The 21,333-nt window shown below is 61.5% G+C and overlaps 1 protein-coding gene across 1 annotated transcript in view; it reads left to right on the top strand.

The window, feature by feature from the left end:
• The window catches only part of LOC119098994 (protein enabled homolog), a 54,665-nt gene that overhangs the window by 19,990 nt on the left and 13,342 nt on the right, over positions 1-21,333 (top strand). Inside the window, exons 4-7 of the mRNA XM_037222044.1 lie at positions 4,031-4,141; positions 9,240-9,285; positions 11,914-11,998; positions 12,823-12,924. Of these exons, the coding sequence (XP_037077939.1) occupies positions 4,031-4,141; positions 9,240-9,285; positions 11,914-11,998; positions 12,823-12,924 (344 nt within the window). The remainder of the gene's footprint in view (positions 1-4,030; positions 4,142-9,239; positions 9,286-11,913; positions 11,999-12,822; positions 12,925-21,333) is intronic.

The following is a 21,333-nucleotide window of genomic DNA, read 5'->3' as shown; positions in this document are numbered from 1 at the left end:
GTTGTCCAGTTTCGGGCTGCTCCCTCCACGACCGTGTTGTCCAGTTTGGCACCCGAGTCGATAGCGATGAGCGCAAGTAAGCATGCCCGCGTGGGTCCTTCGGACGTAATAAGCCGACGCCGATACCCGCACGTCGATGAGGGAGCCGTGTTCGGGCGGGAGCAGTCGCTGCCAGGGCCACGCTCGTCTGAAGGCTGAGGGGAGTCCCGTCACCAGCCGATCCCATCACCAGCCGGTCCCGTCACCAGCCAGTCCCGTCACCAGCCGGTCCCGTCACCAACCGGTCTCGTCACCAACCGGTCCCGTCACCAGTCGGTCCCGTCACCAGCCAGTCCCGTCACCAGCCGGTCCCGTCACCAACCGGTCCCGTCACCAACCGGTCCCGTCACCAGCCGGTCCCGTCACCAGCCGATCCCGTCACTAGCTGGTCCCGTTGGCCCGGCAGCTGCGGTAGCTGCCGGGTCCGCCGCCCGGCAGCCGCAGTGGTTGCCGGGTCCGCCGCCCGCCGGCCCGGGCTGTCCACTGCTGACTCCAGGCGCTGACGGTGCCGTCTCTGCTCGGGGTCGGCCCACTGTGTGCGCCGTCCGGTCGCGGAGAGGGCGGTCAGGTCCCGGCTGCCGGCTCTCAGTGGCTGCCAGCGGCGTCAGAGAGATGTCGCGAACCATCCGTGTGTCGACGCCGAGGCTGCACCAGATTTTTGGACACCGATTCCGATTCCGATTGTGACCCGGCTCGATTAGGACGTCGACCGCGCTCTGACGTCGACATGAATCTTAGTTTCCGCTCAGATTCCGGCGCGGACTTGCGCCTCCGGTTCCGGTCCCGTTTCCGTGGCGTGGTCGGAGACGCGGCCCTGGCGGTGACCGGGCGGGCGCACGAGCCGGCGGCCGACCCGGCCCGGAGAGGCCGGGAGACATCCGAGCCCGGCCTTCCGTCCGAGCCAGGCTCCCGCCGAGGGTGGCGGTGTGCCGGGCCGCCTCGCTGGAGCGGCTCGGATTGTTTTGGGTCGGGCTGGCGGCGCCTGGCCGACTCCAGCCGCCTGATGTCATCGGCCGTGTTTGGACGAGGCTCACTCGGCGGGCTCGTGGGCGCCCCACCAGCCGGCAATGCCGGGCGAGCTCCGCCAGTGACGCTGCGGAGCGCATCTGGCGATGTAGCGCGCCCGGGTTGGGCCTGGCCGCCGCCGCAGAGCTGAGCTGGAGGGGAGGGGCGCTCTTCGGTGCGGCTGACGCGGCTGCACAGCTGATGTCAACATCGCTGTTCATGACTGGTGCAGGCGCAACCAATATATGGGTGCTTGTAGCTGCCGTGATCAACCAGCGACACATAGGCTGCTGGTGCAATCAATGTGCGTCATTCGGCGCTAATAAACACTGCAGAACACTACACTTGAACACTGTGTGTAGCGTGTGCAGTTCTGCGAGGCTTCTGAGAGCGTCATCGGGTGAGCCCTGCCATATTGGATTGTTGTATAAGTGAGCAAAGGTGGCAATCTACGCACATTATCCTAAGATTCTTGGCAGGACGGAGGGCGTCATATGACCGACCTGTAGCATTAGACCAATTTATGATGACCCATTAAGGCTATTGCGCTGTCCAGACTTGTAACATGCACAGTGCTTTCCGTTTAATGTGTTACGTCTTCTCCCTTTGGGCCAAAAGTTGATTTTGTTTTCACGTCGTGATTTAGCATTCCCAGATCGGCTGCTGCATGTTCGATACTGATGCTTGTCCGCCAGCGATCGTGCTGTTATGACCCCAGCACTGCCTCCGGGCAGGCAGAGTACGTGTGCCGCGGCTGAGCTGGGCTGGGCTGCAGCCGGCCCCAACTCCGTCCGATGGGCCTCCGATAGAGGCGAGAACAGATGGCTGCCGTTTGGCGATGGCTGGGGTCGTAAATCCCCCCTCCCCCACCTCCCTCAACTTGGCGCTCGTCCGCGCTCAAACGCGCCCCCTTTGCCGACCGAAGGCGTCAGATGAGCAACCGGCCGCCTTCAAAGCCCCGGACGAGTCTTGCAGTCACATTAAGGGGAGAGTCCGATTGGGCTCTCTTTAAACACGGCTCTCTTGATCTGCTCCTTTCACATCGGCGTCCGCGCTTTCCTCTCACGCCATCCCTGCCCATGGCTGGCACCTGTGTTTTCGAGATTCCTGCAGCCGGTCTTGAGAGCCAGCCGTCGCGTAGTGGATCGAGCAGTAGCGGGTTTTGGCGTGGCATGCACACAGAGCGCGGCGAGACACGTCTGTAGGCGGTGCAGGGGCAGGGGTGTTGGTGGAAAATCAATACTGAGGCGCTGCCCGGGATGGCTACTGCAGTATTCTTGCATGTACTCGGCAGGAACACCGCGAACTAAGGCGTGACAGGTAATACATCTCTGAAATCTGTTTTGCAAGGCGTGGCATGTGAGCAGTTCCTCTGAGCCGAATGTTAGAAATGTGTCGTGTCAACAGGAAGCACCACCTCTAGTGGCTAGTGCCTGATTGTCGGTAGCTATTGGCGTGTTTGGCTGGCTTTGGAGGGGCGTTTACGTATCCACATTGCTCCGCTGGAGTGCGTCAGTACTCCTGTGGAGCACTTGCACGCTCTTGTGGCACGCTTGCACACCCCAGAGGAGCACACGCGCTCCTGAGGAGCGCCCCACACCCCTTCAGACGGCTCCGCACTGTCGCGGAGCACTCCCACACTCCTCAGATGCCGCCATCCACTTCTGAGGAGCGCCCGCTGCCGGCCTGCTGCGGGCCGCTGGTCGCCGTGGCGCGCCCGGTGGCGGCTGCCCGCCGAACTCGGCCGTTTTTGCTTCCGAGCTGAGGACAGCACGCCGCCGGTCCAGCCGCGCCAGATCGCACGATAGGGCACGCCGTGACTTGGCGGCACGGTCCGACGCGGCACGGTCCAGCGTGACCCCGCCGCTCGCGCGGCGACCGCCCGCGGACCGCTGGCACGAGCCGTGGGGCAGGGGACGGGCCTGCCGCGGCGGCCGCCGCGCCGGTCGATGCCCCGGGGCGCCGACCCCAGGTGTTGTCGGTGACCTCGTGCGCCGCGGCTGATGTACTGGCGGACCGGCAGGCCGCCCGAGAACGGATGCTTTTGCCGGGTGTGGATCAGTGTTGTGACAGGGGCTGGTAGTGGACGTGGCAATACGGCTGCGGATGACGTGCCTAGCTCCAATCAATACTTGTGACGTGTGCTTTGTTTCTGGGGCTACCATTTCAGCAGTGGATAGACGTGCCCTTCGCACGTGTATCGTTAAACACGTGATGCCGATCCATGTCGGGTCGCCGGTGTATTCCTGGCCGTGATCGCCAGTCGGCCTGTTGGGCACCTCGGTCCCCGGTCACCCTCCTACATATCGGCACGTGGCATCGCCGCGGACTTCTTAACTGACGCCTGCATTTCGTCCCCAAGGCCATCACCCGAGCTGTCTATCTGGCCGTCCCCTGCCGCTGCTCTAATCGCCTCCTGCTGCCCCTCTGACTGTCCCCTGCCCCCCCCCCCTCCTCTGGTCGTTCCTTTCCGCCCCTTTGACAGTTCCCTGACAGCCCTTTGACCGTTGCCTACCGCCTTCTCATAAGTGCTTGGACGTAAGTGCTGCGCTTCTCTGATCGTTCCCTGCCGTCCCCTCTTACCATTCCCTGTCGCCCCCTCTGACCATTTCCTGCCGCCCCTTCTTACCATTCTCCCTTCCTCCTCTGTCTGTTCCCTTCCATCTCTCTGACCGTCCCCAGCCGCATCTCTGACCGTTTTCCCTGTCGCATCTCTGACCGTCCCCTGCCGCATCTCTGACCGTTTTTCCTGCCGCATCTCTGACCGTCCCCTGCCGCATCTCTAACCGTCCCCTGCTGCATCTCTGACCGTTTTCCCTGTCGCATCTCTGACCGTCCCCAGCCGCATCTCTGACCGTTTTTCCTGCCGCATCTCGGACCGTCCCCTGCCGCATCTCTGACCGTCCCCTGCTGCATCTCTGACCGTTTTCTCTGCCGCATCTCTGACCGTCCCCTGCCGCATCTCTGACCGTTTTCTCTGCCGCAGAGGGGCGCGCCCGGCCTGGAGACGATCCTGCAGGAGATGCGGGTGCCGCTAGCGGCGCCAGTGACGCCGCTCAAGACGCACCTCATGCCGTTTCCGTTCCCCTCGGTCAAGGTGAGTGTGGGCTAAAGGTCGGTGGTGTGTCGGGGTCAGCGCCAGGTCGAAGTCGGTAGCTGGTGGCTCCACGACATTAATGCTGCAACAAAACCCCTGCCGACAGGAATACTACGACATTAGTTCTACTACCAATACACATGCACGACAAAAGTGCTGCGTGACAAACGTTAGTCTACAAACACGTACGTCCGTCATTACTCCTGCTGCAATCGTTTGTACAGTCATTACTTACACACGACGTTACTTTGTTGCAAAAACTACGCGCGTCATCAGTGCTGCACGACGAAACTTTTCCTTAAAAATCGTCATTACTTCTACTCATCATTACTTCTGCTGCAAAAACATTAACAACCACTGCTTATGCACGGCATAGCTTCTACTGCAAATACTTGAAATACGCGACATTATTACTACCGCATGACTGGTATTCAGGTCCTTGCTGTAGAAGTAATGACTGGTATATCTTTTTGCAGTATAAGTTTTGTCGTGTAGTACTCATGTCGTGTATGAGTTTTTGCAGTAGACGTGATACTGCGCATGAGTTAAGACTGTGTAAGTAATGACGAGTTCAAGTTTTTGCAGTATAAGTTTGTCGCGTAGCACTCATGTGTATAAGTCGTTGCAGTAGAAGTAGTGTCACGTAAAACTGATGTCGTGGCCCTCCTGTCGGTAGGAGTTTTAGCCATCGCACTAATGTCGTGCCGCCACCGCGGGCTCAGGTAAGCAGCAGGTACAGGTCAGCGGCGGATAGCGACCAGGGTCAAGCTGACTGACAGGTCACTTGCGGACCGGAGTCAGACTGGTGGTGAGGCTGGCATCGGCGGTGGAGGGCAGATCGATACTCATACACTGACGATGTCGTGCTGGGTCGCTCCCCTGCAGCTCATGAAGTCAACTCTGTCGCCGGCCTCACACCGCGGGGGGGGGGCTATTTAATATTCGGCGGAGCCAGCGGACCGCGGGCTGCGGAGCCGTTAGTGTCGGGGATCGGTTAGGATTTGGGGCTCGGGAGTTAACGACAAATCGGGGTATCTCGTCATTCTCCAGGGAATATGCATGGGCAGTAAATGGATGTGGCACGTATTCACCGCTAGATGCGCTAGCACATGATTTGCCGTTCATTAGTATGGCCTAATGGTCAGCTGATACAACGTGTGAATTTAATCACTTGAATCATCTGCGGGTATCTCGTTGCGTGTGTTGTATCGCTGTATTATGATCCGAAGGCGTAATATTCTTGCTGGGAGTATTTCGGCAATGTATCGTTATTTCCATCCGTTGCGTGCCTGTGATAAATCGCGCGGTGATGGCTGTGAGAATTAAGTTATGAAATACTAAATCAACACTTCGCTACTAGTATTAATTAGCCTTCTGCAAACCAGACGTCTGCCAACCTGGCGGCAACTCGGCTTTATGGGACCGCTGCCCGCCATATCAGCGGTACCGCTATCACAAGTCAACTGATCACACCCTTGTTTGCTGCTGATGCCTTTTTGGTGTCATGTTTTGTGCATGCAGCCACTTGGAATGTACCGTTCGACGCTGTTTTTGCTGGCGCGGCGTTGGAGCGAACCGTGTCGCCATGCCCGGTGCCCTGCTCGGCGCCCTCGCCTGAGCCGCGGTACCCTTCCCTGGCGCCCTCGTCCGAGCCGCGGAGCCCTCACCGCCCTGCTCGGCGCGCTCCTCCAAACCGCGGCGCCCTCAGCACCTTGCCAGACGCCCTCCCTGAGCCGCGGCGCCCTCGCCGCCCCACTCGGCGCGCTCCTCCAAACTACGGCGCCATCACCACCTTGCTCGGCGCCCTCCTACAAGCTCCGGCGCCCTCACCGCCCTGCTCGGCGCCGTCGACTGAGCCTCGGCGCCCTCGCTCGGCGCCCTCCAAAGCTGCGGCGCCCTCACCGCCCTGCTCGGCGCGCTCCTCGCCTCGCCCCGTGATCGTCAGTCAAGCGGCGCGACTCGCGGCGACCGACCGCAGCCGGCTGGACGTGGCCCCGTGACCTTGCCGTGGCGTGCTGCAGCCCCCCTCCCCCTCCCCCGCCCCCGTCAGAGCGCAGCCGTGCACGGGCCGCCGGAGTCGGGGGAGGGGGCAGCCGGGCGGTGGCTCGATCGGAGCGAGACGGTGTCGATGCTGGCATGCAGCTGGGCTGCCGCGTGGTCCCGGCCGCAGACCCTGGCAGGCTAGCCGCGCAGCAGCGTCTTTGTTTGACGTTGGCTGCAGTCCGTGTTGATCACTAGCATCGCGTTCTTCGTTAGGCGCAGATCTCAGCACGGCATGGAATCCGATAAAGCACGGGCCGACGTGGGTGCTGCAAGTGTGCACAAATGTGTGTGCGAAGCGGCGGCGAAGCGTACGTCTAAGGCCACACGTGCACAAAGCGCGTGCACCGTTCGGGTCGTGCCCGGTCGTTGTATGGTTGACGGGACCGTAAAACGGACGGGGGGAGACAAGGATAAACACGCTACATCGCGTGACCCGGAAATGCGCTCCGGTGCGCTGGAGGGTCGCGACGTTTTGTGGCAAGGAAGGAGCCCTCTTGGTATTGCGATGCGATTGTACGAGATTGGTGTGAGGCCAGGCACATCGCCGGCCGCGGGGCTTATGAAGGCTGGCATTCAAAAGTGGGATCTTATCACGCGCTTAAACTGACGGAGATGTATTCAGCGTAACGGCCCGCCATAAGAAAAGGAGGTTCGCTTTGAAACGCTCGCACTGTTTGATTGTCCTCCTCCCGACGTCCAGACTGGACCTGGCTGGCCTGACGGCCGTGCTACACCGCGCCGGCCCTGAAACTGCGTCCCGCGCCGCGGTCACGCCTCTCCGGCCATAGCGCCCTGTGACGTCACGGTTCGTCCCGGTGACGTCACAGGGTTGAAGGGAGTGCCGCTGAAGCCAGCCGCACTCGTTTTTCGGCGGAGTCGGAATGGCTTAGGCCTGGGAGCTTGGGGCACGGGCGTGGCCGTTGGTTGTCTCACCTGATCATGGGTGTCGAGGGAGCGGATGAAGAGCGATTTATCACCGTCCCCATGCTCAGCTGTTCGGACCGCTGTCGCCTCCCCCACGGCTAGGGAGGCAGCGCCGCGTAAAAACGGGATGGCGCCCGCCCGCCCATGTGTGTTGCGCATGCTGGCGTCTCCAGCAGCAAGTGATGGAGGGGCTGCTAGGCTCCGTTATGGGCTGCAGGTGGGGCGCGCTGGGGCCAACCATTGGCTACAGCACAGGCCCCAGTAGTGAGCCCTGCACGACTCCTTGCATCACGAACGCGGAACGAGATCGTCCCCCTCACGGTCTGTTTGAGCTGGCCCCGGACCTGGCTCCCCGCCGCGGGACTTCAGAGCTGCATGCTATCTCGGCTCCAATCCCGCAGCAAGTCATGCAGCACGCTATCAAAGGCCTTGCCGATGTCGTGGCGCGCCTGCGGGTTGTGCAGACCGCCTGGTAAGCGGTGTCACGTGGCCCTGCAACTGCACAGCCGAAGTTAATCATCGTGATTTTGTTGATAGCTGCTGCCATTCCGGGCTGTTTTGGCGGCTGGGAGAGGTCATCAGGTGTGCTGGTCACGAGAGCTGTTGAAGGGTTATGGAATCCTGTACTCAGATGCTTTAGAAGGAGTCAGTAATGTATTCATATGTACTAAATGGCCACTGGTCACTGTCGTGAAATGTGAAGCAGGGTGGCATGTCGTTGCAGTTTCCAATTCAAGGCAAGGCCTATATCACTCAACACTGCGATGAAAGTTTCGTACAGAGCTGCCCTATTTTTGGGATCCTTTCCAACTTGTATGGTATGTAATGCGTAGTTGGCTAGACTTGCTCGCCAGCCCTACCTGCTCTCGGTCCGTGAGTCAGCGAGCCAAAGCCTGCCCATCCGTGTCCTCGCCCAGTTCCGGGCCTGAAATCAATCAACAGTTGGGTGTACAGTTGAGCACCGAGGTCTGCATCGACCTAGGCCGTTAATTAATGCCACCGGGCCCCGCTCCCGCGACGCGACGGTCGGCTGCGGGCGGGGGCGGCGTGCGCGGTGGTGCTGCCCTCCGGCGGCGGCTGCGCGAACTGTGCCGGTGAGCGGGGCGCGGCGCACCCGTCACCCCGGAATAGGGCTTCTGGAGCGCTTGGAAATCCGCGGTATTGATCCATACGTGGGAGAGACAGAGGGACAAACACTCAGAGACGCCGGAGGAGGGTGAGAAACGTGCCACGTGCTTTTCGTGGTTCGAGCTGAGGGCCTGATTCGACTGGAGGTGACTCGGGCCCGCTAGTGAACAGGTCGACGACGCCTGTGTTCAATCCCGCTGAGGACATGTAGGTGTTATTAGTTTAATGGTGGCCGCCGCCAGAAATGATGTAAACGATTGTGGAACAGTACAGGTTTATGGTTAACTGTCATTGCACATTCCCCACTTTGGTATTCACTTCAGCAATCAAAGTGGATTACTTTGGGCTGCTTACCATTGTTGTGTTTTAGTTTTTAAAGTTTGAGGAGGCTGAATGATTTAGTTTAGGCCAGGACTGTGACCAGGTTCTATGGGATCTTTGTTACGTTGCGACATGTGTGCATTTGACTCAGGGCATTACATCGCGTAATACCCATGGAGTCCTCGCACCGAACGCACTTTGCGAGAAACATGATAGTTTGGCGCCCGTGTCCCGGCGGCGTGTCAAGAGGTCACGTGCTGTGACCTTGCCGCGTGGTCAGACGTGACGTGTCGTGACTGATGCACAGTCAGACGGTGCGTGCAGTAAGTCGGTGAGCGTGGTGCCCAGTTAGACGACGCCACGCGCTAGTGACTGATGCGCAGTCGGACGGCCCATGCGGTGTGTCAGTGACACGCCAGACCTCCGGCTGCAGCGTGTCAGTGACACACATGGCCCCCGGCCGTGGTGTGTCAGTAACACACATGGACACACGGAGTTTCGTGTGTGTCAGTTATTCTCGGCTGCGGTGTGTCAGTGACACACATGGACCCCCGGTTGCAGCGTGTCAATGACATACATGGACTCCCAGCCACAGTGTGTCAGTGACACGTGGACCCCCGGCGTCCAGCCGGTTGTTGTGCGCAGTGGCCCTTCCCGTGTTGACTGTGTTGTCGCGTTGCAGGATGAGCCCCCGGTCACTCCCCTTCACCGGCCAGCCGATGAACAAGGTACGTGATCCCCGGCCGGTGCCCGTCGCGAGCGCCACATGACCACGGCAGCCAACGCGCACTCATGCCCGAGTCATCGTCAGCATTAGTTGATTGTTCTTTGCGAGGCGTCGCTTTCCGTCCACCACGGATTGCGATGCGATGGCTCGCCACAGTCCGCCAGCCATTGAATAAGACCATGTAACTCAGCTGCTAACACCCATTGTCCTTGTTGCTTCGCCTTTGCCATGTATCCTGCCTTCTGTGTGTGATGCTGTTGCTCATGGGCGCGTGGCCTCGCTCTTCCTTCTCCGCACATGGTCTGCAGCGTGGCGGCGGCTCTCTGAGCTATCGCCGGCATCGCTCGGGCTGCTACACTTCTGCCGTGAGTCAAGCTGTGTCGACATGTCCCCCCCCCCCCCCCCCTCTGGCTGACGTGCTGCAGCCCGCCTCGTGGTCCGTTCTCGCTGCAGGCACAGTGTGCCGTGCGCGTGTCGGCGTGTCGCGCGGTCAGGACGCGCCACAGGGGAGGCAGGCCGGGGGATTCGACGAAGGGCCGACAATGAACGGCGACCCCGAAGGCCGTGGTTGACGGATGCTGGCGTCAGACACTGTGAGCGAAACTTCGCGGACATGCTCAATGGCCGTAGCACAGGGTAAACAGATGGTCGGTTGGTAATGAATATCACGTTAGTAAACCGCCCGGCTCGACCTCACAGGGCTGAAAAGACCATACTAAGTAGCAAACGGGGCATAGCAGGCGGCGGGGCAAGCATTGGACGTCTTCGATTAAAAGCACCCAATGACCTCTCCAGCTACGTTATCTGCGCGTCTAGCGCTCGGTGTCTGAGCCATCACATGTAAACACAGCTCAGCGGCGCCGACCGGGGCGGCCCGGCGGCTGCAGCGGCGCGGGCGAGCCAGCTGCAGATGCGGTGTCCCGCTGCGCGCCGGCCGGCTGGCCGCCCTGCGATGCTATCTGTCACGTCCGCCGCCGTCCGCCGCCTCCCGGCCGGCTGGCCGCCCTGCGATGCTGTCTGTCACGTCCGCCGTCCGCCGCCGCCTCCCGGACGGCTGGCCGCCCTGCGATGCTATCTGTCACGTCCGCCGTCCGCCGTCCGCCGCCGCCTCCCGGCCGGCTGGCCGCCCTGCGATGCTGGCTGTCACGTCCGCCGCCGTCCGCCGCCTCCCGGCCGCCGCCTCCCGGCCGGCTGGCCGCCCTGCGATGCTATCTGTCACGTCCGCCGCCTCCCGGCCGCCGCCTCCCGGCCGGCTGGCCGCCCTGCGATGCTATCTGTCACGTCCGCCGCCGTCCGCCGCCTCCCGGCCGGGCTGGCCGTCATGGTTGGAGTCGGCCCGCCGCCGCCGAGTCACGAGTCATGGTCTCCCGAGTCACGCCGGGGTGGTGCAGCCGCGTGGGGGCCGCGGCGGTGCGAGCGGCGGCGCGTTCTGCTGCCGGCTCGGGTGTTTGTTCGAACCGCGCCTTATCCCCTGGGGTCACGACACTCGCCTGATCTCCGCATACTTTATGCCTGCGTCTGGCGAAACCCGCGCGGCGTTCGAGTTTCGAAATGATCCGTTTCACAAACTGAGCAAAACGGCGGACACACGGCGTCTCCAAGGGGTGCAGCCTTAACCTCTTGTGAAAGTTGACATAACCTGATTCCTTCGGGGTGCGTGTCAGCCCTTGTGAAAGCTGACATGACCTGAGTCGAGTTTTTATCTGGGCGCTATTGGGCCGCAAAATGGTAAGCAGGTGACTATCACCTACCCTTGCTCGGCCAGTGGTTCAAAGGCAGTTTTAGATGTGGGAGTGGGACCGACGGTTAAGTTTAATACTGGTTTGATCAATATGGGACTGATCAAAGATCGTTGTCAGCGTGCTAATGAAAGATAATGTGAGGCTCAAGGGCAATTTGACGAACGCTGACTTTATAAGTGAGATCAGAAGTTAGACAATTATCTTATGGAAACAGGCGAAGTCGTTGTTTGATGATGGAACCTCCGTTTAACGTTCATTAAGCCTGTTTAGTTTACCGGGGTATGTAACCAAAAAAGCAAATAGTTGAAAGGTAATCAGGGCGTTATTTTCAGAGACCGTTACAAATTCCCTGGACGCCAGCAGCACTGGAGCTCATCCGCTGAAACATGGCTCTGTGGACCCGACCCGACCCGACCTTACCCGACACGACCCGACCTGACCCGACCCGGCCCGACCTGACCGACCCGGCCCGATCTGACCCGACCCGACCCGACCCGATCCGACCCGACCCAATCCGACCCGGATCCGACCCGACCCGATCCGACCCGACCCGATCCGACCCGGCCTGACCTGACCCGACACTACCTGATTAGTTCCGTCGTCGCCTGATCGGACCTGACTGGCATTTGCTGTGCCGCTGGTGAAGGGTTTTCAGCTGTGGGTGTGCCACCTGGCCGAAACTGGCGTTCGTAAGAGGTCACCGAGAGGAAGTGGACCTGATTTCACTCGCCCGAGTGAGCATCCCATCGAGCGAAAACGCCCCATCGAGGGCGAACGTCCCAGCAGCGCTTTAACTTAACCGGACTTTTGGTTCCAGCCACCTCCGAGGGGCACCCAGCTGCGGGGCATGTTGACCTGACCTGACCTGACCTGAACCGTGATTTCAGCGCCTTCCGGGGAGAGCAGCCAGCCGCGGCTGGACGAGCGGCGGTGGCGCGTCCCGCCAGCCGCCGTACCGGCCAGCACCAAACCGTGAGTGTCTCGCTCCCGCCGCGGCTCACAACACCGCCCGCCGTCCATCGTCTCGGGCCGAACATCGGCGTGTCCGGACATGGTGCCATCAACGTACGGAGGGAGACGGGTACAGGCGACACCGGTAAACGGTGGCACGAGACAAATCAGCTCCGTCTCTTCAGCCCCGGTCGGCGAAATGTGTAACATGAACGGACGCGGCTTGACCTCTCTGTCCAGCGGCGTCCGCCTGTTGTGCTTTCGCGACCCCGGAGACGCTGCCACGATGGGCTCCAACTGCTGTGCAGTGCCCGCCGGCCAGGGTGGGTCGGGGCTGCTCGCCCCACGTTCGGACCGCATCGAGCGTGGTGCCGGCCGTCTCCGGAGGGCAGCCTGCCGGCCGTCTCGGCACGGGAGTTGGTGTCTGGCATTGGGGCGGCCGCGGCGCGCCGGCCGCGCCTGCCGCCGGCCGGCCGCCCGCCGGCACCTCTCACTGGGTCAGGGCCGATGGCAGGGCCGGCCGCCACGGAGCCGGGCCGCGCACAGTCAAGGTCCGACTCTGCGCTCTGTCGACGGGCAGAAGAAGCGGTGGACAGTGGGCGGCCGCTCACTGTCCGGCATTGCACGGAAGCTGATCCTGTGATTGTTTCAACATACTCATGACTGTTGGATTAGTAAGACGGGAGTCTGCCGGATGTGTTGGCACTATCCGAAGCATTTTATATCCCGCCTAGATAGTAAAGTCCACTGAAGAGCTGCGCGCTCTGGATTCCGTGCCGCTTAGTCCCACGCGGCGTTTTCTCTATCATTTCTGAACCGTACCAGCCGCTGGTGTTGTGTTTCAGATCCCTGTCGGACGACTTGACACTGTCGGACGACAGCGACGAGGAGCCGCCCCGCAAGAGCGCCGCGGTCAGCGTCGAGCCGCAGAGGTCCAGCTACCGCAGGTCAGAGGCCACTGGTCCGCCGGTCCCGGGGCACGGAGCTGCGGCTGAGGTCTGGCTACCGCAGGTCAGAGGCCACTGGTCCGCCGGTCCCGGGGCACGGCGCTGCGGCCGAGGTCCAGCTACCGCAGGTCAGGGGCCACTGGTCCGCCGGTCCCGGGGCACGGCGCTGTGACCGAGGTCCAGCTACCGCAGGTCAGGGGCCACTGGTCCGCCAGTCCTCGGGGCACGGAGCTGCGGCCGAGGTCCAGCTACCGCAGGTCAGAGGCCACTGGTCCGCCGGTCCCGGGACACGGAGCCGCGGCAGTTGCGTCTTTTCTCGACCTGCGGTTACCGTGGCGGCTGATGACTTGTGCCCGCCCGGGGCTGTAGGCCGGCCTTGAATCCAGGCCCAAAGACGGCCACTGTTGCAGTCTGCAACTATGTGCAACTCCGTCCCAGGAGTGGGATAAGGCTAAGTCCAGGTACTTGGAAGTGCCCGGGGCTGGTCCGTCCCGGCCGAAAACTTACCTAATCAGAGAACTAACTATGGGATGTTTCCCAGTTAACTTCCCGGCGCCTGTGAGGACGACGCTCTCCGCGCAAAGTTCGCCTGGAATTTATTGCGGCGGCGGGGCTATTAAGAGGGAAGTACATGGAGACTACTTAGGGCTGGAATGGTCGGGAGGTTGGTGGAGAAGTTGTAGGTGTGGGCTATTCTATCTCTTACATCCTGGGCCTGTTATCCGTAGATACCTGGCTATTAACAATTGTCATCTATGTATAGCTGAGGCCCAGGCAGGGTCCAGCTCTCTCCGAGTTCTCAACGGCAGTTGTGTATTCAGGATCCGTAGAACAATTCTGGCGAGCCTGGTTTAGACCTCGAACATCGCGACCTGTGATGGCTCTGTGTGGGGCTTCCCCGGGCTTAGAACAACGGTCAAGTCCCCGTCATTACACCCCAGGCTTGACGCCGCCGTAATATACTGAATGAGGCCAGCTTTGACGAACGACTGGAGCGGCCCCAACGTGAGTGATGGAAAAATGCCGACTGCCTAGAATGCCAGGACGCAACCCAGCGCGGGCGAACACGTATGTGGCGTCAGTTTCGCCTCACACCATTTCAAGTTGTCAGCGCGCAATAACCGACTTTGGTATGCAACGGATTCCTCAATTATTCAGTGCGTTTTCGCTTGTTGTATGCAGTCGTGTCGCTCCGGGTTTCAGCGACATTTGTCGGGCGTCGCCATTAAAGTACGTGCACCACAGTGCATTGTTGGGACAAGGTCATGAGCGTTGCATATTTCATCTGTGCCTGGACACTGCGAACGTGTAGCGACCGCTTGTGCCAGGCACTCCCTCACACAGCTGACAGTTTGTGCTCGACACGGCACCAGGCACCACGGCACGCGACCAGCAATTCCAAAAAAGTCCTCGTCGTGATCTTATTTGCCGGCGTTTCTTCACGGCGACGAAGACCGTTGGGCGTGAGCCAAGACAAAGCTAGTCCGCGCCGCCAGTCGGCCGGAGCGTTTCATCAGCCATTCTGCTGTTGTGAGCACGTGGGACCGCCGGGCTGGCACGGCCGCCCCAAACGCGCGCGGGGCTGGCATTGGAAGAGCGCGAGGCACGGGTCGGATGCAGCTGGAGCTGGTCCCGGCCATGCGGGCGGCTCCGCGGACCGATGGTGTAGACCGATGGTGCAGACCGATGGTGCGGACCGATGGTGCGGACCGATGGTGTAGACCGATGGTCAGCGGCAGGGTCGCGGGCGGTGGGCGATTGTCAGCCCCGTGGCGTCCGGACCTCGGGGCCCGCCACGCCCCACTGCCAACTCAGAGATTTGCTGACTGGTGCTCTGGTGTCGGACGGCGCGCCCTGAAGGACGTGTGGCCAATCAGAGCGGGACTTTCATCTATGCCGTCCGATCCAGGGCCGCCCTGCTCCCATCGGCTGGTATGCACATTAACCTAGAATGAAGACGCATGTCCCGTAGACCCATTTTCGTCTGTTGTCGCGTTGTGCGTCGGTAGTAAGCCGGTGGACGAGGAGGTGTCATTTCGCGACTGCGGCCTTCCATCGCGCTGTGCGGCCGATGCGCTGGCATAGTCCGGTCCGGACAAATGGTGACACTATGAACTGTCGCTAAAGCCTTCCCCCTGCCAGTGACATTCCCGCTGCTCCCTTTGCCAGTGACGTCATCTCGCTGGGCATCTCTCTCCGACTTTCTCCTGCTGTATATTGGTGCTGTCGTGTTTTCTACGTAAATGAACATCGTAAGTCGCGCTCATCCTGTGGCAACAAAAACTGTTATAATAGCTCCGTCGTCACGCATAGCTTTGTCGGTTGGCTTCATTTCGTGCAATATGTGAAATGCTGACCCGTGCGGGGCTCTTATCGCCTTCAGCTGTATTTGCAGTGTAGTGAAAGACATCGGTTGAGGTTCACTTGATCTTCGCTTTGAAGCGTTTCTGTGATTTCCATCCTCCTGTATGGGGAGACAAGCGACCAACAAGCCACATCACGTCCCCCGCTTCTTACCATTTGTCCCGAGCCACTGAGGCCTCCCACACCCTGAATCTGCCGTAGCCCACGCACTGCAACCAGTCCATGTCCTGAGCAGGAATCAGCCAGCGCTTCGCTGTCTGGTCCGCTGTCTGGTCCACTGCCCGGTCCACTGTCTGGTCCACTGTCTGGTTCCGCTGTCCAGTCCGGTGTCTGGTCCGCTGTCTGGTCTGCCGCCCGGTCCGCTGTCTCGTCCGCTGTCTGGTCCGCTGTCCGGGCCACTGTCTGGACCGCTGTCTGGTCCGCTGTTCAATCCACTGTCTCGTCCGCTGTCCGGGCCATTGTCTGTTCCACTGTCTGGTCCGCTGTCCCGGCCGCTGTCTGGTCCGCTGTCCGGGCCGCTGTGCTGCTCACTTTCCTCTGAATATTCGTCCCGCTTCCGTGACCGCTGTCCACCTGACTGTTTCGTCCGCCTGTATTACCGGCTGTCCATCAGATTATCCCATTTGCTTTCCTGTCCTCCGTTCGGCTCACTGTCCGGCCCGCGGACGCCGGTGGATCCGGCCCGCTGTCTGACTGATTGTCGTGTCCGCTGTCCGCCTGATTGTGCCGCCCACTCCACTGTCCGGCCCGCGGACGGCGGCGGATCCGGCCCGCTGTCTGACTGATCGTCGTGTCCGCTGTCCGCCTGATTGTGCCGCCCACTCGGCGCGACCTTTGCCAGGGCGCCGCCGATCGACCGACCCGTCTCGTCTACTCCCCGGCTGCCAGCAGCGTTTGCGGACGCCGAGCGTGGCTGCACAGCCCGCAGAGCTCCGCTCACGGCTCACGGCTCGCAGCTCATGGCTCACGACTTGCGGCTTATGACTCACAGCTCATATATTACAGTTCACGGTTCATGACGTGTGGTTCATGACTCACGACTTGTGACTTATGACTCACAGCTCATACATCACAGCTCACGACTCATGACGTGTGGCTCATGACTCACGACTTGTGACTTATGACTCACAGCTCGTATCTCACAGCTCACGGTTTATGACGTGTGGCTCATGGCTCGTAGCTCGCGTCTTTTGGCTCGCGGCTCACTGCCCACCTGTCCTCGACTCACTGTCCACTGCCCACTTCTCACTGCGCACAGTTCACCGCTCGTAGGTGGGGCTGAAAGGCTTGACTCGCTATCTAGTGTCCTACAGCTCGTAGTCACGTGCTTACCGCCCGTCGTGCTCGCCACCAGACCCAGCGTCCATCTGGAACTTGGAACCTAGAACCAGTTGATTGGTGTAGCTGCTGAGGTCTTGGGCCCATCACAGATCTTGAGTTTGGCCCTTTTGGCACCGTTGTCCGTACAGTGGGTCAAGCATAAATGCTTTCTGGACACCAGAATGTAGAGCAGATAACACGCGTAATGCGCTATGGGGATGCATAGTTCGTGGATTCAGGCAGCCGTGGTCGCCAAATCTCTCCACATTGTTAATACCAGTCTTTCTGCAGTGGCACCAGGGTGTTAATTGCGTTCGCCAACGTTGCAGCCTTTGTCGTCCATTGTTCTCAGCATAGGAGCACGTGTGCTTATTATCCTTCCTGGAACGAACATGAACCGAAAGTTAATGCGCGACCTCAGCTATCGCGTGTGCCGAAAATAGTCCTGTCGTTGGCTGTCATTTGTTGACGCGGCGGCGCGTGGGCGGCCGGCCACTGTACGGACTGACTCACGTCCGGCTCAGTGGCCCGCGCTGCGAATGTCCCTCTCGTGACGAGCCGAGCCGAGCCGTCCCTCTCGTGACGAGCCGAGCCGAGCCGTCCCTCTGGTGACGAGCCGAGCCAAGCCGTCCCTCTCGTGACGATCCGAGCCGAGTCGTCCCTATCGTGACGAGTCGAGCCGAGCCGTCCCTCTCGCGACGATCCGAGCCGAGCCGAGCCGTCCCTATCGGTGACGAGCCGAGCCGAGCCGTCCCTCTCGGTGACGAGCCGAGCCGAGCCGTCCCTCTCATGACTATCCGAGCCGAGTCGTCCCTATCGTGACGAGTCGAGCCGAGCCGTCCCTCTCGTGACGATCCGAGCCAAGCCGTCCCTCTGGTGACGAGTCGAGCCGAGCCGTCCCTTTGGTGACGAGCCGAGCCGAGCCGTCCCTCTCGTGACGAGCCGAGCCGAGCCGTCCCTCTCCTGACGAGCCGAGCCGAGCCCTCCCTCTCGTGACGATCCGAGCCGAGCCGAGCCGTCCCTCTCGTGACGAGCCGAGCCGAGCCGTCCCTCTCGTGACGATCCGAGCCGAGCCGTCCCTCTCGTGACGATCTGAGCCGAGCCGTCCCTCTCGTGACAATCCGAGCCGAGCCGTCCCTCTCGTGACGAGCCGAGCCGAGCCGTCCCTCTCGTGACGAGCCGAGCTGAGCCGTCCCTCTCGTGACGAGCCGAGCCGAGCCGTCCCTCTCGTGACGATCTGAGCCGAGCCGTCCCTCTCGTGACGAGCCGAGCCGAGCCGTCCCTCTCGTGACGATCCGAGCCGAGCCGTCCCTCTCGTGACGATCCGAGCCGAGCCGTCCCTCTCGTGACGATCCGAGCCGAGCTGTCCCTCTCGTGACGATCCGAGCCGAGCCGTCCCTCTCGTGACGAGCCGAGCCGAGCCGAGCCGTCCCTCTCGGGACGAGTCGAGTCGAGCCGAGCCGTCCCTCTCGTGACGAGCCGAGCCGAGCCGTCCCTCTCGTGACGATCCGAGCCGAGCCGTCCCTCTCGTGGCGAGCCGAGCCGAGCCGTCCCTCTCGTGACGATCCGAGCCAAGCCGTCCCTCTCGTGACGATCTGAGCTGAGCCGTTCCTCTCGTGACGAGTCGAGCCGAGCCGTCCCTCTCGTGACGAGCCGAGCCGAGCCGTTCCTCTCGTGACGATCCGAGCCGAGCCGTCCCTCTCGTGACGATTCGAGCTAAGCCGTCCCTCTCGTGACGATCCGAGCCGAGCCGTCCCTCTGGTGACGAGTCGAGCCGAGCCGTCCCTCTCATGACTATCCGAGCCGAGCCGTCCCTATCGTGACGAGTCGAGCCGAGCCGTCCCTCTCTTGACGATCCGAGCCAAGCCGTCCCTCTCGTGATGAGTCGAGCTAAGCCGTCCCTCTCGTGACGATCCGAGCCGAGCCGTCCCTCTGGTGACGAGTCGAGCCGAGCCGTCCCTCTCATGACTATCCGAGCCGAGCCGTCCCTATCGTGACGAGTCGAGCCGAGCCGTCCCTCTCGCGACGATCCGAGCCAAGCCGTCCCTCTGGTGACGAGTCGAGCCGAACCGTCCCTCTGGTGACGATCCGAGCCGAGCCGTCCCTCTCGTGACGAGCCGAGCCGAGCCGTCCCTCTCGTGACGAGCCGAGCCGAGCCGTCCCTCTCGTGACGAGCCGAGCCGAGCCGTCCCTCTCGTGACGAGCCGAGCCGAGCTGTCCCTCTCGTGACGATCCGAGCCGAGCCGTCCCTCTCGTGACGATCTGAGCCGAGCCGTCCCTCTCGTGACGAGTCGAGCCGAGCCGTCCCTCTCTGAACGATCCGAGCCGAGCCGTCCCTCTCGTGACGATCCGAGCCGAGCCGTCCCTCTCGTGACGATTCGAGCCGAGCCGTCCCTCTCGTGACGAGCCGAGCCGAGCCGTCCCTCTCTTGACGAGTCGAGCCGTGCCGTCCCTCTCGTGACGATCCGAGCCGAGCCGTCCCTCTCGTGACGATCCGAGCCGAGCCGTCCCTCTCGTGACGAGCCGAGCCGAGCCGTCCCTCTCGTGACGAGCCAAGCCGAGCCGTCCCTATCGTGACGAGTCGAGCCGAGCCGTCCCTCTCGTGACGATCCGAGCCGAGCCGTCCCTCTCGCCACGAGTCGAGCCGAGCCGGCCCTCTCGCCGCGAGTCGACCCCGTGCGTCGAAGCGGCACTCGTCGTGTACTGCGTGGCACGAGCCTCCGGGGAGCCGTCGGGCGCGCGGGCAGGCGTTCACGGCGGGGTGTCGGTCCTCCATAGCCGGGGCGTCGGTCGGCGGGCGCGGGAGACGGCGCGGGGTCGTCGCCCCCGTCACGGGCCCGCAAGGCGCTCACGCGACAGCCAGCGGCAGCAGAGCATTTGCAGACGCTTGCTCGGCGAGTGGACGGAAGTTTTACGGCATCCCCTGCCGTCCCGGCAGGAGAGCTGCCTTTGTCCCGGCTGCCGGCGGCTGTCGGGAAGTTCTCCTCTTGTGTTGTGGGCAGACCCAGCCTGCGTTGGAGCCGCGGTGTTGACGGAAAAGACGTCCGACTTTCAACGGCTGGAACGCACATGTTGTACTTTTCCACATTAGATGATGTCCCCACCCCTACCAAACGTCATTATTTCTTCACCACCGCGGCTCGTTTGTGTGGGCTTCCTAATGATTGCGCTCACCCCATCCGCTAGCTTCCCCGGCGCAGTGCGAGAACCTACGCTGCGCTCTCAGTGCGTCTGGTTGTGGGGACGTCCGCGGCTCCTCGACCGCCCTCGGCCCGCGCTTACACGACATCGCCGCGGGCACCTGGTGGCCGGCGATCGGTTTTTTGCCGGCTTGGGGCCCGCGCCATATTTGCCGCATCGATCGGTCCCAGTCGTGACGCCCAGTGACGTCTGGTTACGCCCCGTCACGCTGAGTGATGCGTGCATACGTCCTGTCACGCCCAGTGACGACCAGTGATGTGTTTACGCCTAATGGCACTCAGTGACGCCTGGCTGCGTTCAGTGAGGTCCGATGACGCCCGTTGATGCCTTTCACTCCCAGTGACATCTGACCGCGCCTTGTCACTGCCAATGACGATCGGTGACGTCTGGGGATGCTGTGTCACGCCCATTGGCGTCTGGTTAGGCCTTGTGGTGATCAGTGACGTCTGGTTACGCTGTGCGGCCAACAATGACATATGGTAACGCCTAGTAGCGGGGCAGCGATGCTTGGTGAAAGGGGATAACGATTGCCGCTGTGTGAGGACCGGAAGCGTGCGTTGACGTGCGGTGACGAGTGACGGTGCTCATTGATGCTGTTTATTGATGGTCAATGGCGTGCATTACGTCCGTTGATGGTGAGCTTTGTCCATTGGTCTTGTGCGCTGATAAACAGCGGCGTGTAACGATTTGAGGTGATGTGTACGACGTCCGTCGATGATAGGTTACGACCAGGCTATGACTAGCAGTGACCTGTGACAACCAGTGATGTCCAGGAATGTTATGTGGTGAGCAGACAGCAGACATTAGCAGCGCCTGCTGAGCACCAGTAACCAGTGATAGCCAGTGACGTATTTACATATAACCTCTGACGCCCGGCGGAAGTCTGAAGCGACGGTTCCGCCAATCCTGACTGCTGAGTGTCGGCGCGGAGCCGCGCCCACGCGTGCCCTCAGGCCAATGTAGCCGGATTGTCGTGGGCGAAACGAACTTGAACATTTTAGTCGCTCGCAGAACCAAGCGGCTATGGCGTTGGCTTTCCAGCAGGGAAGCACGCCGGGCTTGCTCGGGTTTGTGAGGCCTGTTCGCCAGCCGCGGACGAGGATAGGCGGTGATCAGTGTGTGGCGGTGATCAATGTGTGGCGGTGATCAATGTGTGGCAGTGTCGATCGCCGGGCTAGCTGCGGGAGGTCTGGCTTCCATGCCTCCATCCGAACTCGTCTCGGTGGTGTCTGCCGGCGGTGTGGCTTCCATGCCTCCATCCGAACTCGTCTCGGTGGTGTCTGCCGGCGGTGTGGCTTCCATGCCTCCATCCGAACTCGTCTCGGTGGTGTCTGCCGGCGGTCTGGCCTCCATCCCTCCATCCGAACTCGTCTCGGTGGTGTCTGCCGGCGGTCTGGTTTCCATCCTTCCATCCGAAGTCGTCTCGGTGGTGTCTGCCGGCGGTCTGGCCTCCATCCTTCCATCCGAAGTCGTCTCGGTGGTGTCTGCCGGCGGTCTGGCTTCCATCCCTCCATCCGAAGTCGT

This window comes from Pollicipes pollicipes, unplaced genomic scaffold, assembly GCF_011947565.3.
Source record: "Pollicipes pollicipes isolate AB1234 unplaced genomic scaffold, Ppol_2.1 Scaffold_2555;HRSCAF=2994_pilon_pilon_pilon, whole genome shotgun sequence".
NCBI classification, from domain to species: domain Eukaryota; kingdom Metazoa; phylum Arthropoda; class Thecostraca; order Pollicipedomorpha; family Pollicipedidae; genus Pollicipes; species Pollicipes pollicipes.
The sequence above is the reverse complement of the archived record's forward strand: the minus strand, read 5'-3'. Positions and strand labels throughout refer to the sequence as shown.